Source organism: Miscanthus floridulus, chromosome 15 (genome assembly GCF_019320115.1).
Source record: "Miscanthus floridulus cultivar M001 chromosome 15, ASM1932011v1, whole genome shotgun sequence".
Classification (NCBI taxonomy): domain Eukaryota; kingdom Viridiplantae; phylum Streptophyta; class Magnoliopsida; order Poales; family Poaceae; genus Miscanthus; species Miscanthus floridulus.
In genome coordinates this window covers 24,494,126-24,510,893 of record NC_089594.1, presented here as the reverse complement: position 1 = coordinate 24,510,893, position 16,768 = coordinate 24,494,126, and the positions used below count along the sequence as shown (strand labels likewise).

Genomic DNA, 16,768 nt, shown 5'->3' with positions numbered 1-16,768 from the left:
AATAAAGTCAACACAGAACTCAATGACCTCCTCTGTTCCATAGCCCTGGGCGATGCTTTCTTCAGGCTTAGAACGGACTTTCACATATTTCTTCAAGACTCCCATAAACCTCTCAAAGGGGAACATGTTATGTAAGAACACAGGTCCAATAATACTAATCTCCTTCACCAAATAAACTAGGATGTGTGTCATGATATTAAAGAAGGATGGAGGGAACACCAACTCAAAGCTGACAAGACATTGAACCACATCATTCTGTAGAGTAGCTAGTTCCACTGGATTGATTGCCTTCTGAGAAATTGCATTGAGGAATGCACATAGCTTCACGGAGGCTAGACGTACATGTGGAGGTAGAATTCCTCTTAAAGCAACTGGAAGCAATTGCGTCATAAGCACATGGCAGTCATGGGACTTTAAGTTTAGGAATTTCTTATCTGGCACATTTATTATACCCTTTATATTGGAGGAGAATCCCGATGGGACCTTGATGCTGCTTAGACATTTGAACATGCTATCCCTCTCTTCTTTGCTAAGCGTGTAGCTAGCAGGACTTAAGTAATGACGTCCATCATCTGTCTTCTCTGGATAAAGGTTGTCTTGTTCTTTCATGCCCTGCAAGTCCTGGCGTGCTTCAAGTGAATCCTTTGGCTTCCCGTACACACCCATGAATCCTAACAAGTTCACACAAAGATTCTTTGTCAGGTGCATCATGTCGATTGCGTTGCGGACCTCTAGGACTTGCCAATAGGGTAGCTCCCAAAAGATGGACTTCTTCTACCACATGGGTGCGTATCCCTTAGCATCTTTGGGAACAGATTCACTGCCTTGTCCCTTTCCAAATACTACTTTCACATCCTTGACCATTGCGAGTACATCTTCCCCGGTTCGGTTATGAGGCTTCTTCCGATGGTCTGGCTTACCTTTAAAATGCTTCTCTTTCTTTCTTACTTGGTGATTCAACGGAAGGAATCGACGATGGCCAAGGTACACAACCTTTCGACATCTTTTCAAATATATACTGTCAAGGTCATCAAAACAATGTGTGCATGCATTATATCCTTTGTTTGTCTGACCTGAAAGATTACTTAAAGCAGGCCAATCATTGATTGTTATGAACAACATTGCTCGTAGGTCAAAGTGTTCTTGTTTGTACTCATCCCAGACACGTACACCTGGTTTGTTCCATAAAACTAGAAGTTCTTCAACTAATGGCTTCAGATAGACATCAATATCTTTGCCAGGTTGCCTCGGACCTTGGATGAGGATCGGCATCATAATGAACTTCCGCTTCATGCATAACCATGGAGGAAGGTTGTAGATACATAGAGTAACTAGCCAAGTGCTATGACTAGTGCTCTGCTCTCCAAAAGGATTCATACCATCTATACTTAAGGCGAACCTTAAGTTTTAGCCTCATTTGCAAACTATAGAAATTCCCTGTCTATCGCTCTCCACTGGGACCCATCAGCTGGGTGTCTCAGCATATTGTCTACCTTACGGTCTTCTTTATACTACCGCAACAACTTTGCATGGTCTTTATTTCTGAACAAACATTTTAAGCGTGGTATTATAGGAGCATACCACATAACCTTGGCAGGGATTTTCTTTCTAGGACGTTGTTCACCCTCGACGTCACCAGGATCATCGCGCCTGATCTTATACCGTGATGCTTTACATACCGAGCATTCATCCAAATTCTCGTATTCATTGCCATGGTAGAGGATGCAGTCATTAGGACATGCATATATCTTCTGTATTTTTAATCCCAATGGGCAGACAACCTTTTTTGCTTCGTACGTAGTGGTGGGCAATTCATTTGGCTTCGGAAGCATCTTCTTTATGAGGTTCAATAAATTCCCAAATGCCTTGTCGGATATACCATTCTTTGCCTTCCACTGTAGCAATTCCAGTGTTGTACCCAGCTTTTTTTGCCCCTCTTCGGCTGTTGGGTATAGCAACTTCCTATGATCCTCAAGCATGCGCTCAAACTTAACTTTCTCTTTTTCACTTTCCCATTCTTGTTGTGCATCACGAATGGCATCGCCAAGAGCATCACCGAGATCATCTTCTACCGCTACCTCTTCTTCATCTCCCCCCATTGTAGTATCATCAAAGGCACCATACTAAGCAATAATGTCATCAATGTCTAAATCTTCTCCTTCACCTTCTTCCATCATGACCCCGCTTTCTCCATGCTTAGTCCAACATATATAGTTTGACATGAAACCTGACTTAAGCAAATGTGAATAAAGACTCATTGAGCTTAAATATTCCTTTAAATTCTTACATAGGGCACATGGACAGCACATGAAACCATCCCGCTTATTTGCCTCGGCCACACCTAAGAAATAGTGCAAGCCCTCAATAAAGTCTTAGGAGCGGCGATCGGCATTGTACATCCAATGGCGTGACATAATCTGTATTACACGACAAATTATGAAAACCTTGAACATAATTTAGTATTTTATTACACAACATAAATGACGCACACACGGTTGATTAATTAACTAAGTCTGGCTACAACGTAAGCAATCCCAACTATCACTAAACAAACTAAACCTACAATGCACTTCAGTAACATAATTATTTCGTGATTATACGCAACTAAAACAGACAAATCATTCTTCTGTTGAATATCAATAAGCTTCTCCTGCTGGCTCACTGCCTCATCAGCAGCAGCCGCTACCTCAAGCGCACCCAAATTCTACACGTACGTAGCATAATCTTCCTTCCAGTACCAACCATCGCATCCATTGCCCTCCCACTGTAATTAAAGCCAAAAAAATTTAGTCAAAAATATTCAAGAAAAGCAGGTCAATTAGCCATAAAGATAAAATGCGTAAGAAACTCACATCGCGATCCAGGCACTTGTAGAAAACACGACCCTTGTTGGGTCCCTGTCTCTCGACTCGGTACTCCATCACAATCTTCTGCTTACACTTGCCACAGATAATGAGAGGGAGTTCTGGCCTCAGTCGTTTCGCAACCGAACGAGAGGCCGATGATCCGGTACCAGTTGTCATCTACTTTCTATACTTATTTTTGCAAACTAGTGTAAATTTCATATTTTCTAAAATGATATATTTAAACAAAACTAGTATGGATTTCACATGTTTCAATAAATAACCATCCGTACTAGTTGACCTTGCTTACGTGATCATCTCGGCCAGCATTTCTCCGCCGGACGGCACCGTACTTGGCCAAGGAAGAGCTCTGATTCTACGAGAAAGGGAACACGGTCTTCCACGACCGTTGCCGCTCTCCCTCGTAGCATCAAAGTTCCTCCTTGACGTCCGTTACCGCTCGGCAGAGAACATGTTGGCCGAGCTGAACACGGTCTGCAAGTTCAACTAGTACGGATTTTCTATAATTTTCTAACTATTTACTAAGTTTTTTATTTCATGGAAAATTTAATTCTAAAAAAGGCATGATTTCTAAGTAGTTCATTTCATGGAAAAAATAATTCTAAGTGACCTGCTCGATATCGGCGAGCTTGCGGACGTTTAGGTTGCCGAGGATAGTAACATTTGTAGATGACATTTGTAGGTCTGAAGTTATCAAATATACATCAAATTATAGCTCAAAAACATGTTTCAATAAATAACCATCCGTACTAGTTGACCTTGCTTACGTGATCAACTCGGCGAGCATTTCCCCACCGGACGGCACCGTACTTGGCTAAGGAAGAGCTCCGATTCTACGAGAAAGGGAACACGATCTTCCACGACCGTTGCCGCTCTCCCTCGTAGAATCAAAGCTCCTCCTTGACGTCCGTTACCGCTCGGCAGAGAACATGCTCGCCGACTTGAACACGGTCCGTAAGTTCAACTAGTACGGATTTTCTACAATTTTCTAACTATTTTCTAAGTTTTTCATTTCATGGAAAATTTAATTCTAAAAAATAAAAGGCATGATTTCTAAGTAGTTCATTTCATGGAAAAAATAATTCTAAGTGACCTGCTCGATATCGGCGAGCTTGCGGACGTTTAGGTTGCCGAGGATAGTAACATTTGTAGATGACATTTGTAGGTCTGAAGTTATCAAATATCCATCAAATTATAGCTCAAAAACATGTTTCAATAAATAACCATCCGTACTAGTTGACCTTGCTTACGTGATCAACTCGGCGAGCATTTCTCCACCGGACGGCACCGTACTTGGCCAAGGAAGAGCTCCGATTCTACGAGAAAGGAAACACGGTCTTCCACGACCGTTGCCGCTCTCCCTCGTAGAATCAAAGCTCCTCCTTGACGTCCGTTACCGCTCGGCAGAGAACATGCTCACCGAGCTGAACACGGTCCGCAAGTTCAACTAGTACGGATTTTCTACAATTTTCTAAGTTTACATATAAAATCATAATAAAGTCCAACATATAAAGTTACACATACATCTACATCGCAAAATGAGATAAGCTACTGATAAAACATAAGAGGATTAAGTTTGTTATCTCCAAAATCGAAGAGCAACACCAATGGAGGGGGAGAGAGCAAGAACAACAGCAAGCTGAAAAACAGAGGCAGTGAGTTTGAATTGAATGGCTCGGGCTCGGGGAGGAAGAAATGAGCTGAATTATAGGCCGGGATTATTAGTCCCGGTTAGGGGTCCAAACCGGGACTAAAGATTAATCTTTATTCCCGGGGAATCACCCAAACCGGGACTAAAAGCTTTAGTCGGTTGGTAATACCAGCTGGGACTAAAGACCCCTGCCCCGCGGATGACCGTTGGGCAGGGACCTTTAGTCCCGGGGACAAAAAAATGCCGAGGCTAATGCCAAATTGGGACATCGTTCTAAAGTCAACCGGGACTAAAGGGTCCTTTAGTCCTGGGGACAAAAAAAAATGCCGAGGCTAATGCTAAATTGGGACATTGTTCTAAAGTCTGTTCTCTAGTAGTGCAAGCAACGATGATCCACCTACTTCTCTCATAACGTGGCTTATGTACAAAGCATTTATGCCACAAATGGGAACGGTGTATCTATTTCTTATGGGTTTGCCATCTGGTCCATCACAGGTAATTTGTTTTTATTGAAGTTAGTATGGGAGGCCCCTACCTACTTTTTCATTTTTACTTTTGTGCCATCTTACTCTTAAATTTCTTTCATAAACTTGGAACAAGATTATCTTTAACATATAAATTCTAGGGATGCATGCCCTGTAACCTTTTAAGAATTTTAAGTTACAGATTAATAATTATTGCTTCAAAGCAAAGTAATGCACTTTTGGCTTCACTTTAAGCAGTATATGTCATGGTCCTAAGGGACCCCGTCAGAACAGGCCAAATGGCCGGCGGGAGCCCGCAACTCAGCCTTGGCTGACCCAAGCGCCAGCCAGGAGCAGGATAGCGGAGGCGAGCGACCAGGGGCCGAGCCACCGTCGCTTCCCAAACCACCCAGCTTTGTAGGAGGTTCCACATAAATTAGGGACATAAAAAATAATAAATAGGGTGTTTCTTAGATATAATAGATTAGGCTTTGTGAGAAAGGATAAAAAGTAATTATTTTTGAAAGTAGCCCGAATCTATAAGGGCCCTTTCCGCAAAATTAGATTGCTTAAGGACCAAGTCTCCTAAGACTATAATAAAAGGGTCATATAACCATTCAATCTTAAATAATAAAGAAATAATATATTCCTTATCTCCTTCTCTTCTCTCCCTGCCGCCGCCCCCTCCTTCCTCACTCACGCCCGCGCCGCCACCCCTGCCACACGACATGCCCCAGCCCTACGGCGCTGCACTACCCCTACGCCCGCCCACGCCCACGCCACCGCTGCCACCTCCCTTTGCCGGTGCAACCGCCTCACCGCCCTCTCCACCGCCGCCCATCCGCCCCCCTATCTAGCCCTAATCTGGTGGCCCGAGCAAGGACCACAAAACCTAGTATCCAGATACCAGATCGATCCTATAGCCTCCACCACCACCTCCATGATGGCTGAGATGGCGTCCGAACCCTTGGAGGATATTCGCATCATTAATGGTCCATGGAGAAACAAACTCAACGATTTCTGGGATAAGCTCCAAAAATCGACAGCGGCTTCATAGGAAAATCCGGATTAGTCTCCAATCCAGAATCCCCCAGCAAAATTAGATCCAATTCAATTGGAGAGCAAAATGCCATAGGACTCCAACGCCACAAAAATAATCAAGGAAAAACAAGAAAGGGAGATCACAGGGGAAGAACTCCAGGAGTGGATGGAAGGCCCCAAATTATCAGGAATTCCGAAGATCGTGGAGTAGGTAACAAACAAGCTATTCATCACCAATCTGAAGGAGGCGCCACCCAAGGTGCCCATTCCCCAACTTCCAACAACGCCAGGCTTTCCACTTCTCCAACCAATAGCAAATCCAAAACTGCCTTCAGATGGAATCTCCTCGGCACCAACGCCTACTCCAGCGACAACTGCAACAACGTCAACAAAATCAGCCGCAACAACAGGAGCACACCCGATCCTCCAGGCCACAACCAACAACTTCAACAATCCTATGGGAAAGGAGATCGAACAGGGAACCATCGCTGCCAACGATCACAGCCATATGTATCAAACCCACGATCCTGCCGACAACAACACAACGCTGGAGATCCCTATTCATCCAGCAATGGGCGACGAACATACATAGCAGGATGCACCCAACAAGGATGCAACTACAGGCGCCTGGTTCACCGCCAACATCACCGTAGCACCAGAAATCCAGATTGGGCTAGCACAGAACAAGGATTCAACTAAACAGGAGATAACAAACACAGATCAATCTACAAGGGCAAACGTCACCACTAACAAATCCTACACTCCCACCGACATACTGCTTACTATCCTCATAATCTCCTCTATCAACACCATGGTCACCAAGATGCTCAAGAAGTCGCGACCACCATACATCTCTTCGCCAACCTATGACGATGGGAGGTTACCAGACTATGTGAAATTTGACAATGGACCACAAGCAGAAAATCTAAATAAGCCCTATTGGCCGATACAACCAATCTTGATGAACGCCGACATCCCACGCCCCCTCATAAACACCAAGCATAAGGACAACAACTCAGTGATCATGATGATAATGGGAGAAAAACACTTAGACGTGCAAGGATGGAACATGATGCTTGTGGCAGGCACCGCCAATGATTATGAAGCAAACAGCAACATCGGCACCACGCCCAACATCATCCATGTCAATTTTGCCAGGCAAGCAAACTTCATGGAACAACATGCCAGCACAACAACTTTCGTTGGTAACAACAAGAAGATTGCCTGTCAGGGAGCACACTTCAGCATACTATTTGTTCACCAACATTTTCCCACAAATGACAATGCGACAAACCCACTGGCATGGCTCCACTCCTACGACAACTCCTTCAAAGAATAGCATATCCCCAACACGGTGAAAATCGGGTATGCAAACTTTCATCTAACATATGGAGCACAACTAGAGTACATGCAACTGAACAAAGACAAGGTAGTGGTGGTCAAGGAGCGTTTAGCCCACTACAACAACGAGTACCTTAGCCTCCTAACTAGAGGGAACTCGCTGGCCGAGCAATAGCAAAACAACATCGACATCACCTGCGGCAAGCACCTACTTACGACTACCAAGGCAGGAACGACATCAACATCGACATCTACCTCGACCTCACAACAAGGGAGCTCCAACCATGTCACCCCTCTCCTCAACAAAAGCCAGGGGGCAGCCAGAGCCAAATAGGGGGACTCCGATGCCTGGCATCAATGTGGCAACCTTTGGAACAACTTTCTTCCCCAAGCAATGACATCGACAACCGAGCAAAGATACAGTGCGAGGACGCGCTGTGCAGAGAATAGGAGGGAGGTGCCATGATCCTAAGGGACTCCCTTAGAACAGGACAAATGGGCTGGCAGGAGCCCGCAACCCAGCCCTAGCCGACCTAAGCACTAGCCAGGAGCAGGATAACAGAGGAGTGCGACCAGGGGGCGAGCCATCGGTGCTTCTCAAACCACCCAGCCTTCTAGGAGGATCCAAATAAATCAAGGACGTAAAAATAATAAATAGGGTGTTTCTTAGATATAATAGATTAGGATTTGATGAGAAAAGATCAAAAGTAATTAGTTTTGAAAGCAGCCCGAATCTATAAGGACCCTTTCCACAAAATTAGATTGCTTAAGGACCAAGTCTCCTAGGACTATAAATAAAGAGGCCATGTAACCATTCAATCTTAAGCAAGAAAGAAATAATATATTCCCTATTTCCTTCTCCTCTCTTCCTGCCGCTATCCCTCCTCCCTCGCTCAAGCCTACGCCGCCGCCCTTGCCACATGCCGCACCCCAGCCCTAGGCTGCTACGTGGCTCCTGTGCCCGCCCACGCCGCCGTGCCACCTCCCTTCGTCGGTGCAGCTGCACCACCACCCTCTCCATCGCCGCCCGGCGCCCCCTAGCTGGCCCTAATCTGGTAGCCCGAGCAAGGACCACAATAGTATACAAGATGAAAAAATGTCTTTAGTTCACAAAATATAGGTGTTCATCATGAAAGTTGGTTGCTACTTTTTTGGTGATGTCTTCAACATACATGGCTAAAATGAGGAAGTAAAGGAGTCTCATCACTATTACAACATACAAAGTAGAAGATGTATTATCAATTTATGCATAGTCTAGGTAGAGATAAAGCAAACCACTAGAAAGCACACATTTACACCATAAACAAACTTTCCACTGTAATAGAGCCAAATAACAAGATAACCTTTTCTGTTCAAATTACTAAAAAGATAAAGCAAATGACTAGAAAGCACAATTTTACACCATAAACAAACATCCACAGCAATAGAGCCAAATAACAAGGTAACCTTTTTTCCTCAAATGATTAAAAAGATAAAGCAAATGACTAGAAAGCGCACCTTTATACCACTAACGAACATCCACTATAATAGAGCCAAATAACAAGTTGAAATTTTCCCCTCTAATGACTAGAAAAAAGCAAATGACTAGAAACAAACACCTTTACACCACAAGCAAACATCCACAGTAACAGAGCCAAATAACAAGGTAACATTTATCATCAAACGACTAGAAAGGTAAAGAAAATGAATGAAAGTGTACCTTTACATAAAAACTGGCATCCAATGTAATAGTGCCAATGCAAGAAGAAAAGGTAACCTTTTGAGAGTGTCTATAGCTTGCACGAAACTCGTCTTCATCTCGAACTACACATTCCACAAGCACCTCTCTTTCTCATATAGCATGAATCTCACTAGTAACACACATGTGCCCACTGGATCATCTTTGTTGTCATACATAAGCACACAAGTAATATCTAGTACACAACATTAAAGTTGTTTGATATTTCTTTAACAAAGAAACTATTAAGAAGCAAGCATGTAAGATGGTAAACGACAAACCAACTATAGCTAAAAGATACAAAGGAAAGGTGCATGGATAGCATCATGAGTTAAATAATGTGTGAATGTATTGATAAAACGGTGCAAAAGATATGTATAGCTACAAAGGATAGCAAAAACAAAAGGATATCTATCAACAAGTAACAACCTTTTAATATATTAGTTTTTTCTATTTTATTTTCCACAAAAAGGCGACCCCTAGGTTTCCTATAAAAGCCACTGTATAAGGTGACCATCCTCATCGATCACCTATAGTGCTTTTTGGAGTTTTAGTTCTTCGGGGCTTTCAAAGTTCTAATCAATTAAGGTACAACATCTATCTTATAATTCTTTAAAGTAGTTTATATACAGGTTTGTTTCTAGGTATATATGTACTTTGAGAAACTATGTTGTTTTCCAAAGCTATGCTTGATAGGAGAATACAACTAATAAGTTGTTGGATGAATCAATAGTTCATTTTATCATTAACTATATAAATACTTTTTGTATTTAGGTGAATATATCAAGGCCAAACAAGAAAGAAACGGATCATCCGATTAACATTCGTACATCACCAAGAACGCCCTTGTCATTGTCTAAGCAACAAATGATAGAAGAATTTTGGATGAAGAAACAAGAAGAAATTGAGGCGATTGAGGACTTTGGCGAGCGCACAATCCTCGTGACCTGTCTAAAAAAGGTCATTTGTGCTGAGAAGGGTAAAATGATGATGACATCCGACACCCCAACCTTCCTGACAAAGGCATGTGAGATATTTGTGCAGGAACTTTCTGTCCGTTCTTGGGTGTGTGCTAGTTCCCACAATCGTAGCACGATATTGGACTCTGATATTGCTGAGGCAATTGCCTCCATTGAGTCCTATGATTTTCTAAATGATGTTCTATGCGCACATCTTGAAAAGTACAAGTCTGATCCATGTCTACAGTCCACTAAGAAGCCTCATCACCACATGTTGACAAGTCAGTCGTACACATCCCTCGAATCTTCTTTTGATCAATACCAAATGACACAATTTATTCCTTCATCTACTAGATATAATCCCTTTCTTTGCATTCCTCCACCTTTGCCACCAACGAATGCTAATCCAATGCATTTACCCTTGTCACTTCCACCACAAAGAGCATGCCCCATAATGGCAACCCCAATAACACCTACACCAATTGTGAGTGGATCATTCCCACCTATGACATACATGACCAAGGATCTAGGGTTCTTCAGGAAATGCATTAGCAACAACAATGCTACTTTAGGTCTTATGACTCCTCAACAGTTACTTCTAGAAGCACTACCCAATATTCCAAATAACTGCTACATGAGTACCATTGCTTCTACCGATACATATTGTGTTGGTAGTGCTAGCACTAGTAATTTTGTTGCTCAAGATGGTGACATGGCATTTCATTTCCCTCATGTTCCTCTAAAGCCTTTTCAATTATCATCCTCTTCAACAATGGATAATATTGCTTGCCCTATATATACTGATATCGCTGAATTGAACCATACCAAACTGGATGTTACACATATCGGAAATTCCACACATGGCATTAATCCTGAAGCTATTTTCAATGTCGAAGATGGTCAACAAACGCATATGGGAGATGAAAGCACTGCTGCCCATCATATGAATGTTGTGCATGGAGAGTTAGATGCAGAAGCTGTTACTACTACTACTAATGTGGGTGCAGATGACAACAATATAAATTGGGATGAAATTAAAATGGCTAGCGATTCCATGCTGATGGAATTTTGGAAAGATGTAATGATGGAAGAAGACCTGACACCTTTGCCAACCACTATCTCAACCAATGATCTTATTGTGCTTCCTAGTGATATGTTGGAACTTGAGGGATGTTGTCATGATTCATATCTTCTTGATGATACCATGTCTGAGATAAGTACTGATGGAAGGCATAGCTAGATCGATTAAAGGCAGGAGAAGGAAGCAAGAACATATATATATATGTAGTGACATGTTTTCTATCCGTATATGTTTGTGTCATATGGCTTCTGTAATAAAGACAAATGCACTTGAACTTTATCTAATTTGAGCAATCAATTTTGAGCGAGAGAGAGAAGAGGTCACACTAGAGATATGGTTCGCTTCGGTGAGAGGGCTCAACATGCATATAGACAATTTTGTTGAAGCTTGTTCTGTAATTTTAGTAGTTGTTTCATAGTCAATAAACCTAGCTCTTGTAGCCTTGTCGCTTACGGTCTAGCTACCTTTTGGGCAAAGTTGTGTCCGGGTACTAATCCGATCACGGATGGTATTATAGCTTGTACTAGCTTCTTTGTAGCCAATGATTGGGCATTAAGTCTAAGTAATGGAGATCGCTTCCATGTTAAAAAAAGAAACTTGTTGAATCTTGTGAAAATGGGCCGGTATGGCCACGACAGCGAATTTTGTTGGTATAAATCTGCCATGGGCTCCTCCTGAAATTTTGACCCAAACCTATCCTGGGAAAGTGTCGGATCCAGTTTTGGGTGTTGGGTTGGTTTTTATTTTTTTTTGCATGTGATATGTTGGTTTTTTCCAAGTTAGGTCAGCTTTCGGTCATCTACTCCAATGGCTTTCCCTCAAAAAAAAAAATCTACTCCAATAGCTGGAGTGGGTTAAAACCATAGTTTGAGTTCAGTCGGAGCATTTGTCCGACGCGTTTGGGTTCCGCTTCTGCCGCGTTTGGGTTATACGCACGCGGCAGGGTGCCATCAGGTGGACGTGGTCACCTGGATCCTTCCCAGTTCGCACAAACATCCTTCCCAGTTCTCTTCTCCAATGCGAAAGGGGAGACAAGCCACCAGTGTAGTGGAGGAAGCGGTTGGGTGGTTGCTGCGACGCGGTTGTTTGTTTGTCATCATGTGCCAAGGGTTGGGTCAAGGTCAATTGATAATAATTTTGTCATGGACCCAAAATTATGTAAGGCCTTGTTTGGTTCATTTCTCAAAAGTTTACATCATATCCCATCAAATATTTGGATACATGTATGGAGCATTAAATATAAACTAAAAAAATAACTAATTGCATAGATTGCGACTACTTTACGAGACGAATCTTTTAAACATAATTAGTCCATGATTTGACAAAAAAAGTGCTACAGTAACACATGCGCTAATAACGGATTGATTAGGCTTAATAAATTCGTCTCGCGGTTGACCGACGGATTCTGTAATTTGTTTTTTTATTAGTATCCAAACACCCCATGCGACACCCTCATGTGACACCCGATATTACACTCCAAAACTTTACACCCTGGAATTAAACAAGACATAAGCAGGGTTTCAGCTAAAACAGTACTCGTACTAGCTGGATTCATATTTGAATCACACGACTCTTTCCGGTTGCGAAAATGAACACATCTTTCATGCTAAAGATGTTTCTTTTCCTCAGCAGAAAAGTCTTTCGAAACAGTGAAGGCTAGAATTCCCAAGTCCAACCTCAAACGGTTTTGCGTCTTTGAAAATGTGTTTTTTCTGTTGCATTACTATTAGTCTTCTATTAATTGCTATAGTCATGTGTTACTCTTGCAGAACTGTTCGACATCAGATATATTCAAATTAGGCGACGTTTTCGTCGACAGCGAGGCGCCTGTGGTGACTTCGTCAATCTCGAGATGTGCCGGCACAGTCTTTTCGGAGGTGCTCGTAGGGGTAGGGTTTGCGTACGTGTATTCATATGGGTGAGTGTACGTGTGCATTGAGCGTCTACGTTTGTACTTGCGTAATTCGTAAAAAAAGAAAAAAAGATAAGACTATATATTTGGTAAGTCCCTTGAACCCAAACAATGACTATTCATTTTGTCTCCGTTACCATCTATATTAAAGGTCCATGCACACCATAAGTATATATGTAGTTTCCAATTCTAACAACTCAGTCCCCAGCGTTGGAACCAAAGTTGTCGTGCAAGGTTACTCCATGTAATATAATGTATTCTGAAAATTTTAAGACAATTTAAGTAAATACTCAAATGACGTGCGTGTCCATGGATTAAACCCAATTAAGGACCCGTTTAGTTACGTGGGAATTCCCAGCCACACTGTTCCTTCGTTAATTTATATAGCAACAGAATGGTTCCGGACGTAAAACTGTCTGGAATGGGCTAACTGAACGGGCCCTAAGTAGTTTCTCCTCATATTATATGGTTTTCTTTTTAATAAACTTTGTCAAATATCATCATGGGCATCACATAGAATATATTTTAGTGTAAATTTTAGAAGTCATAATACACTATATTTTAGAATAAAGAATGTGTAAGCTTGCTCACTCATTTTGGAAAGATCCTGTTGTCACCGGCTTATATTAATAATAAGGAAAGAAATAGAGTTAGTGTGTGGCGGGTAGATTACGTAGCAGACTGCTAGTAGGTAGATACCCATATTTTCTTATTAGCTACTCCCTCTGTCTAAAAAAGAACGAAATTATGGGATATGTACTGGTCAAACTTTGTTAAGTTTGGCTGAATTCATAGAAATAATGCTAGCAACATTTGTATCTCTAAATATATCTGATAATACCAATTATGGACTATAAATATTAAAATTTTATTATATACATTCGGTCAAAGTAAAAAATATATGACTTGTTGGAAGCCAGAATGACATTTTTCGTGGGACGGAGAGATTAGTACTCAATAGATGTCTATCCACCGGGAGTTTAAGGCACATTTGGTTCTAGCAACGCCTCCCCTCGCCTGGCTAACACAGACAACAAGGTGCTCACCCAGCCCAGCAAGCCAATTCCGCTCTCATGCACGAGCAAGCCAGATCTCGCTTGCACAGGCTCCCAGGCACTGATGGCAAAGAACCAAACATATGGGGCGTGATTGGTTGCTTTGGTGAGGAAGAGCCGGGATGGAGAGTCGATCCAGAATAATGAGATGCATGCTCAAACCGTGCACTCAGTCGTGTTTGGTTATCTTTGTTGTTGGTCCAGTATAAGATGAGATCTTGTTTGGTTGTATGCATAGATGGCAGTTTTGAGTGTATGACACATGGGTCCCTGTGCCATGCTTGAATCAAGCCATCCTATATGAAGAGGAAAGTGAAAATTGAGAAGACGAAGTCGTGCGGGACGAAGGAGGGTAGATGAATGAAAGGATACAGACAAAAGGTGCGAGAATTACAACCAAACACGCCGCATAAATAAGGTCAGACATCAAAACGGTACAGGAACGACCTACCAATCACGCCCATGAACTCACCCAACATCCTGGATTGGCGAGTCCAAACAGTGCCAAGCAAAGTAACCAAACGTTCCTAAGATCTTTGGCCCCCACTGAGCTTGCCTACTCATTGTATTTTTTTTTTCTCTAAAACTTTTGTTAAAAGGAATATAAATTTATAGTAATTACCCCTTTGGACATTAAAACGTGGACACACTTACTAAGTAAACTGTGAAACATTGGCTAGCTTTACATCTGAAACGTTTGATTGAAACCATAAAAAATCATACACCTATAATTAAGAAATAATCTACTATATAGGCCCATGTCCAAAGCAGTAGGCAGAGTACTGCATAAAAGTACTCCCATCTCAACAGGCCAAACCCAAATCACAGCTCACAGTCTCACACGAGCTCAGCTCCGTCCCTCCCACTCCTTGGCATCGTACCGTTGACCAAGACCAACCGGCGACGGCGAGGCAGCCGCAGGCTCCCCGGCTCCTCCTCCTGCGCCCACCATGTCCGGCAGCGGCGGTCGCAGCCGCGAGAAGACGTGCTGCGGCAGCTGCTGCACGCTGCTCGTCTCCCTGGGCGTCGTCGTGCTCATCTACTGGGCCATCTTCCAGCCGCACCAGATACGCGCCCGCGTGGACTACGCCGAGCTCTCCAACCTCACCGTCTCCAACGCCTCCTCCTCCGCCGCCGCCGTCGCGGTGTCCTACCACGTCGCCGTGAACCTGAGCCTGTACAACCCCAGCAAGCGCGTCAACATCTACTACGACACCCTGGACGCGGAGCTCCGGTACCGCGGCGCCGTCCTGAGCCCGGCCGCGACCGCGACCGCGGCTGCGTCCCCCGCCGAGTTCTACCAGCGCCGGAAGTCCGCGCAGGTGGTGAGCCTCGTGTTCGACGGGAAGGGCGTCGCCGTCCCCGGCGGCGACGACGTCGGGAGGCAGCTGGAGGGCGAGGTGAAGGCCGGCGTGAACCTGGGCCTGGAGCTCAACGTCGACGCGCGGGTGAGGTACGTGTTCGGGAGCATCAAGATACGGCAGAAGCCGACGGTCTGGTGCGCGCTCAGCATCCCCGTCCCGTCGGTGCCGGGCGGCATGGGCATTCTTGGCTCCGGCGACCGGTGCTGGGTCAAGTACCGGTGATGATTGGGTTGAGTTCACTTGTTGATTATGATGGATTGTTTAGTGGCCGGCTTTGGCTCTGATTTATTGTTCAGAGATTGATTGATACAGTATTTTTTTGGGTTAATTGTTGGTGTGTAGTGTGAGTACAGTAGTTGAATTCGTGAGTGTGAAAGGTGATTGAGCTATTGCATTATTCATTTGTGAGTGGTTATAAATAAAAGAAATCACATCAAGTGCTGGTGTGCAATTCCAGCCTGAACATGGCTGCTGCTAGCTACTGCCTGCTTGGCTGCTTCTTACAGCACGCAACTGGGTCTTGTGAAAGTTGGGCCTCTTACATTTGCAGTGATTGGTGGCATAGTTCTCAGCAGCCAGGTGTTTAGCCTTGCGATAGGTTCCACGTGACTAGGGTGTTTGGTTTCCCCTGAGTTTAGTGCCCTGTCACATCATATATTAGGACCGGACCGGACCGACGGTCGGACCGCTAAAAGACCGAATCAGAGCGGTCCGATTTACTTAAAAGACCGTATGTGCAATTGAACCTCTAAAAACCGGTTGAACCATCCAGTTTTTTACGGAACCCGCAAACTGGGCGGTTCCATGCGAACCGTTAAGGTTTTGATTTTTTTCCCAGAGTTGCCCCTCTGTGCACTCAGGAAACCTTAACTACCTAGGGGCATTGTTGTAAACTTGTAAAAATGAGTCCTGTCTGCCGGCAAGAGAGGCAAAATTCTCTTTTCTCGATTCTGAGCGGCGACGGCTCTGCTCTGGCCTCCCTGCGGCGGCGCGCGCAGGCAGGTACCGGCGTCGGCAGGCCACGGGCGCGGGGCGCGGGCAGCTTGCGCGCAATGGGTGGCTGCGGCGGGCAGCTACTTCGGTGAATCGCGGGTGGCTTCGGCCGTTCGGCGGGCGGCCACGGTAGGATGCGTGCAAGGCCGCAAGGGGCGGCCGCAGCGGGCGGTGGACAAGGAGCGGCCGCAGCGCCCGACTCCTGCAGTGCTGCACTCCTGCTTGCCTGCTTCAGAGTTTCAGAGTTCAGACGACCGTATTGCTACTGACGGCTCTCCACTGATCCAGATCCATGGTGAGCTAGTGTTAAACTGAGCCGTTGACCA

The 16,768-nt window shown here is 44.1% G+C and overlaps 2 protein-coding genes across 2 annotated transcripts; both read left to right on the top strand.

The window, feature by feature from the left end:
* The first annotated feature begins 6,831 nt into the window (after positions 1-6,831).
* On the top strand, positions 6,832-11,277 carry LOC136507225 (uncharacterized). Its single transcript, XM_066502018.1, has 2 exons — positions 6,832-7,221; positions 9,853-11,277. Exons 1-2 carry the CDS (start codon positions 6,832-6,834, stop codon positions 11,275-11,277), a joined length of 1,815 nt encoding a protein of 604 aa, XP_066358115.1.
* Positions 11,278-14,859: 3,582 nt separating this feature from the next.
* LOC136508913 (NDR1/HIN1-like protein 10) lies at positions 14,860-15,895 on the top strand. Its single transcript, XM_066503693.1, has one exon. The coding sequence runs from the start codon at positions 15,036-15,038 to the stop codon at positions 15,669-15,671; it is 636 nt and encodes a 211-aa protein (XP_066359790.1). The 5' UTR covers positions 14,860-15,035; the 3' UTR covers positions 15,672-15,895.
* The last annotated feature ends 873 nt before the right edge of the window (positions 15,896-16,768 follow it).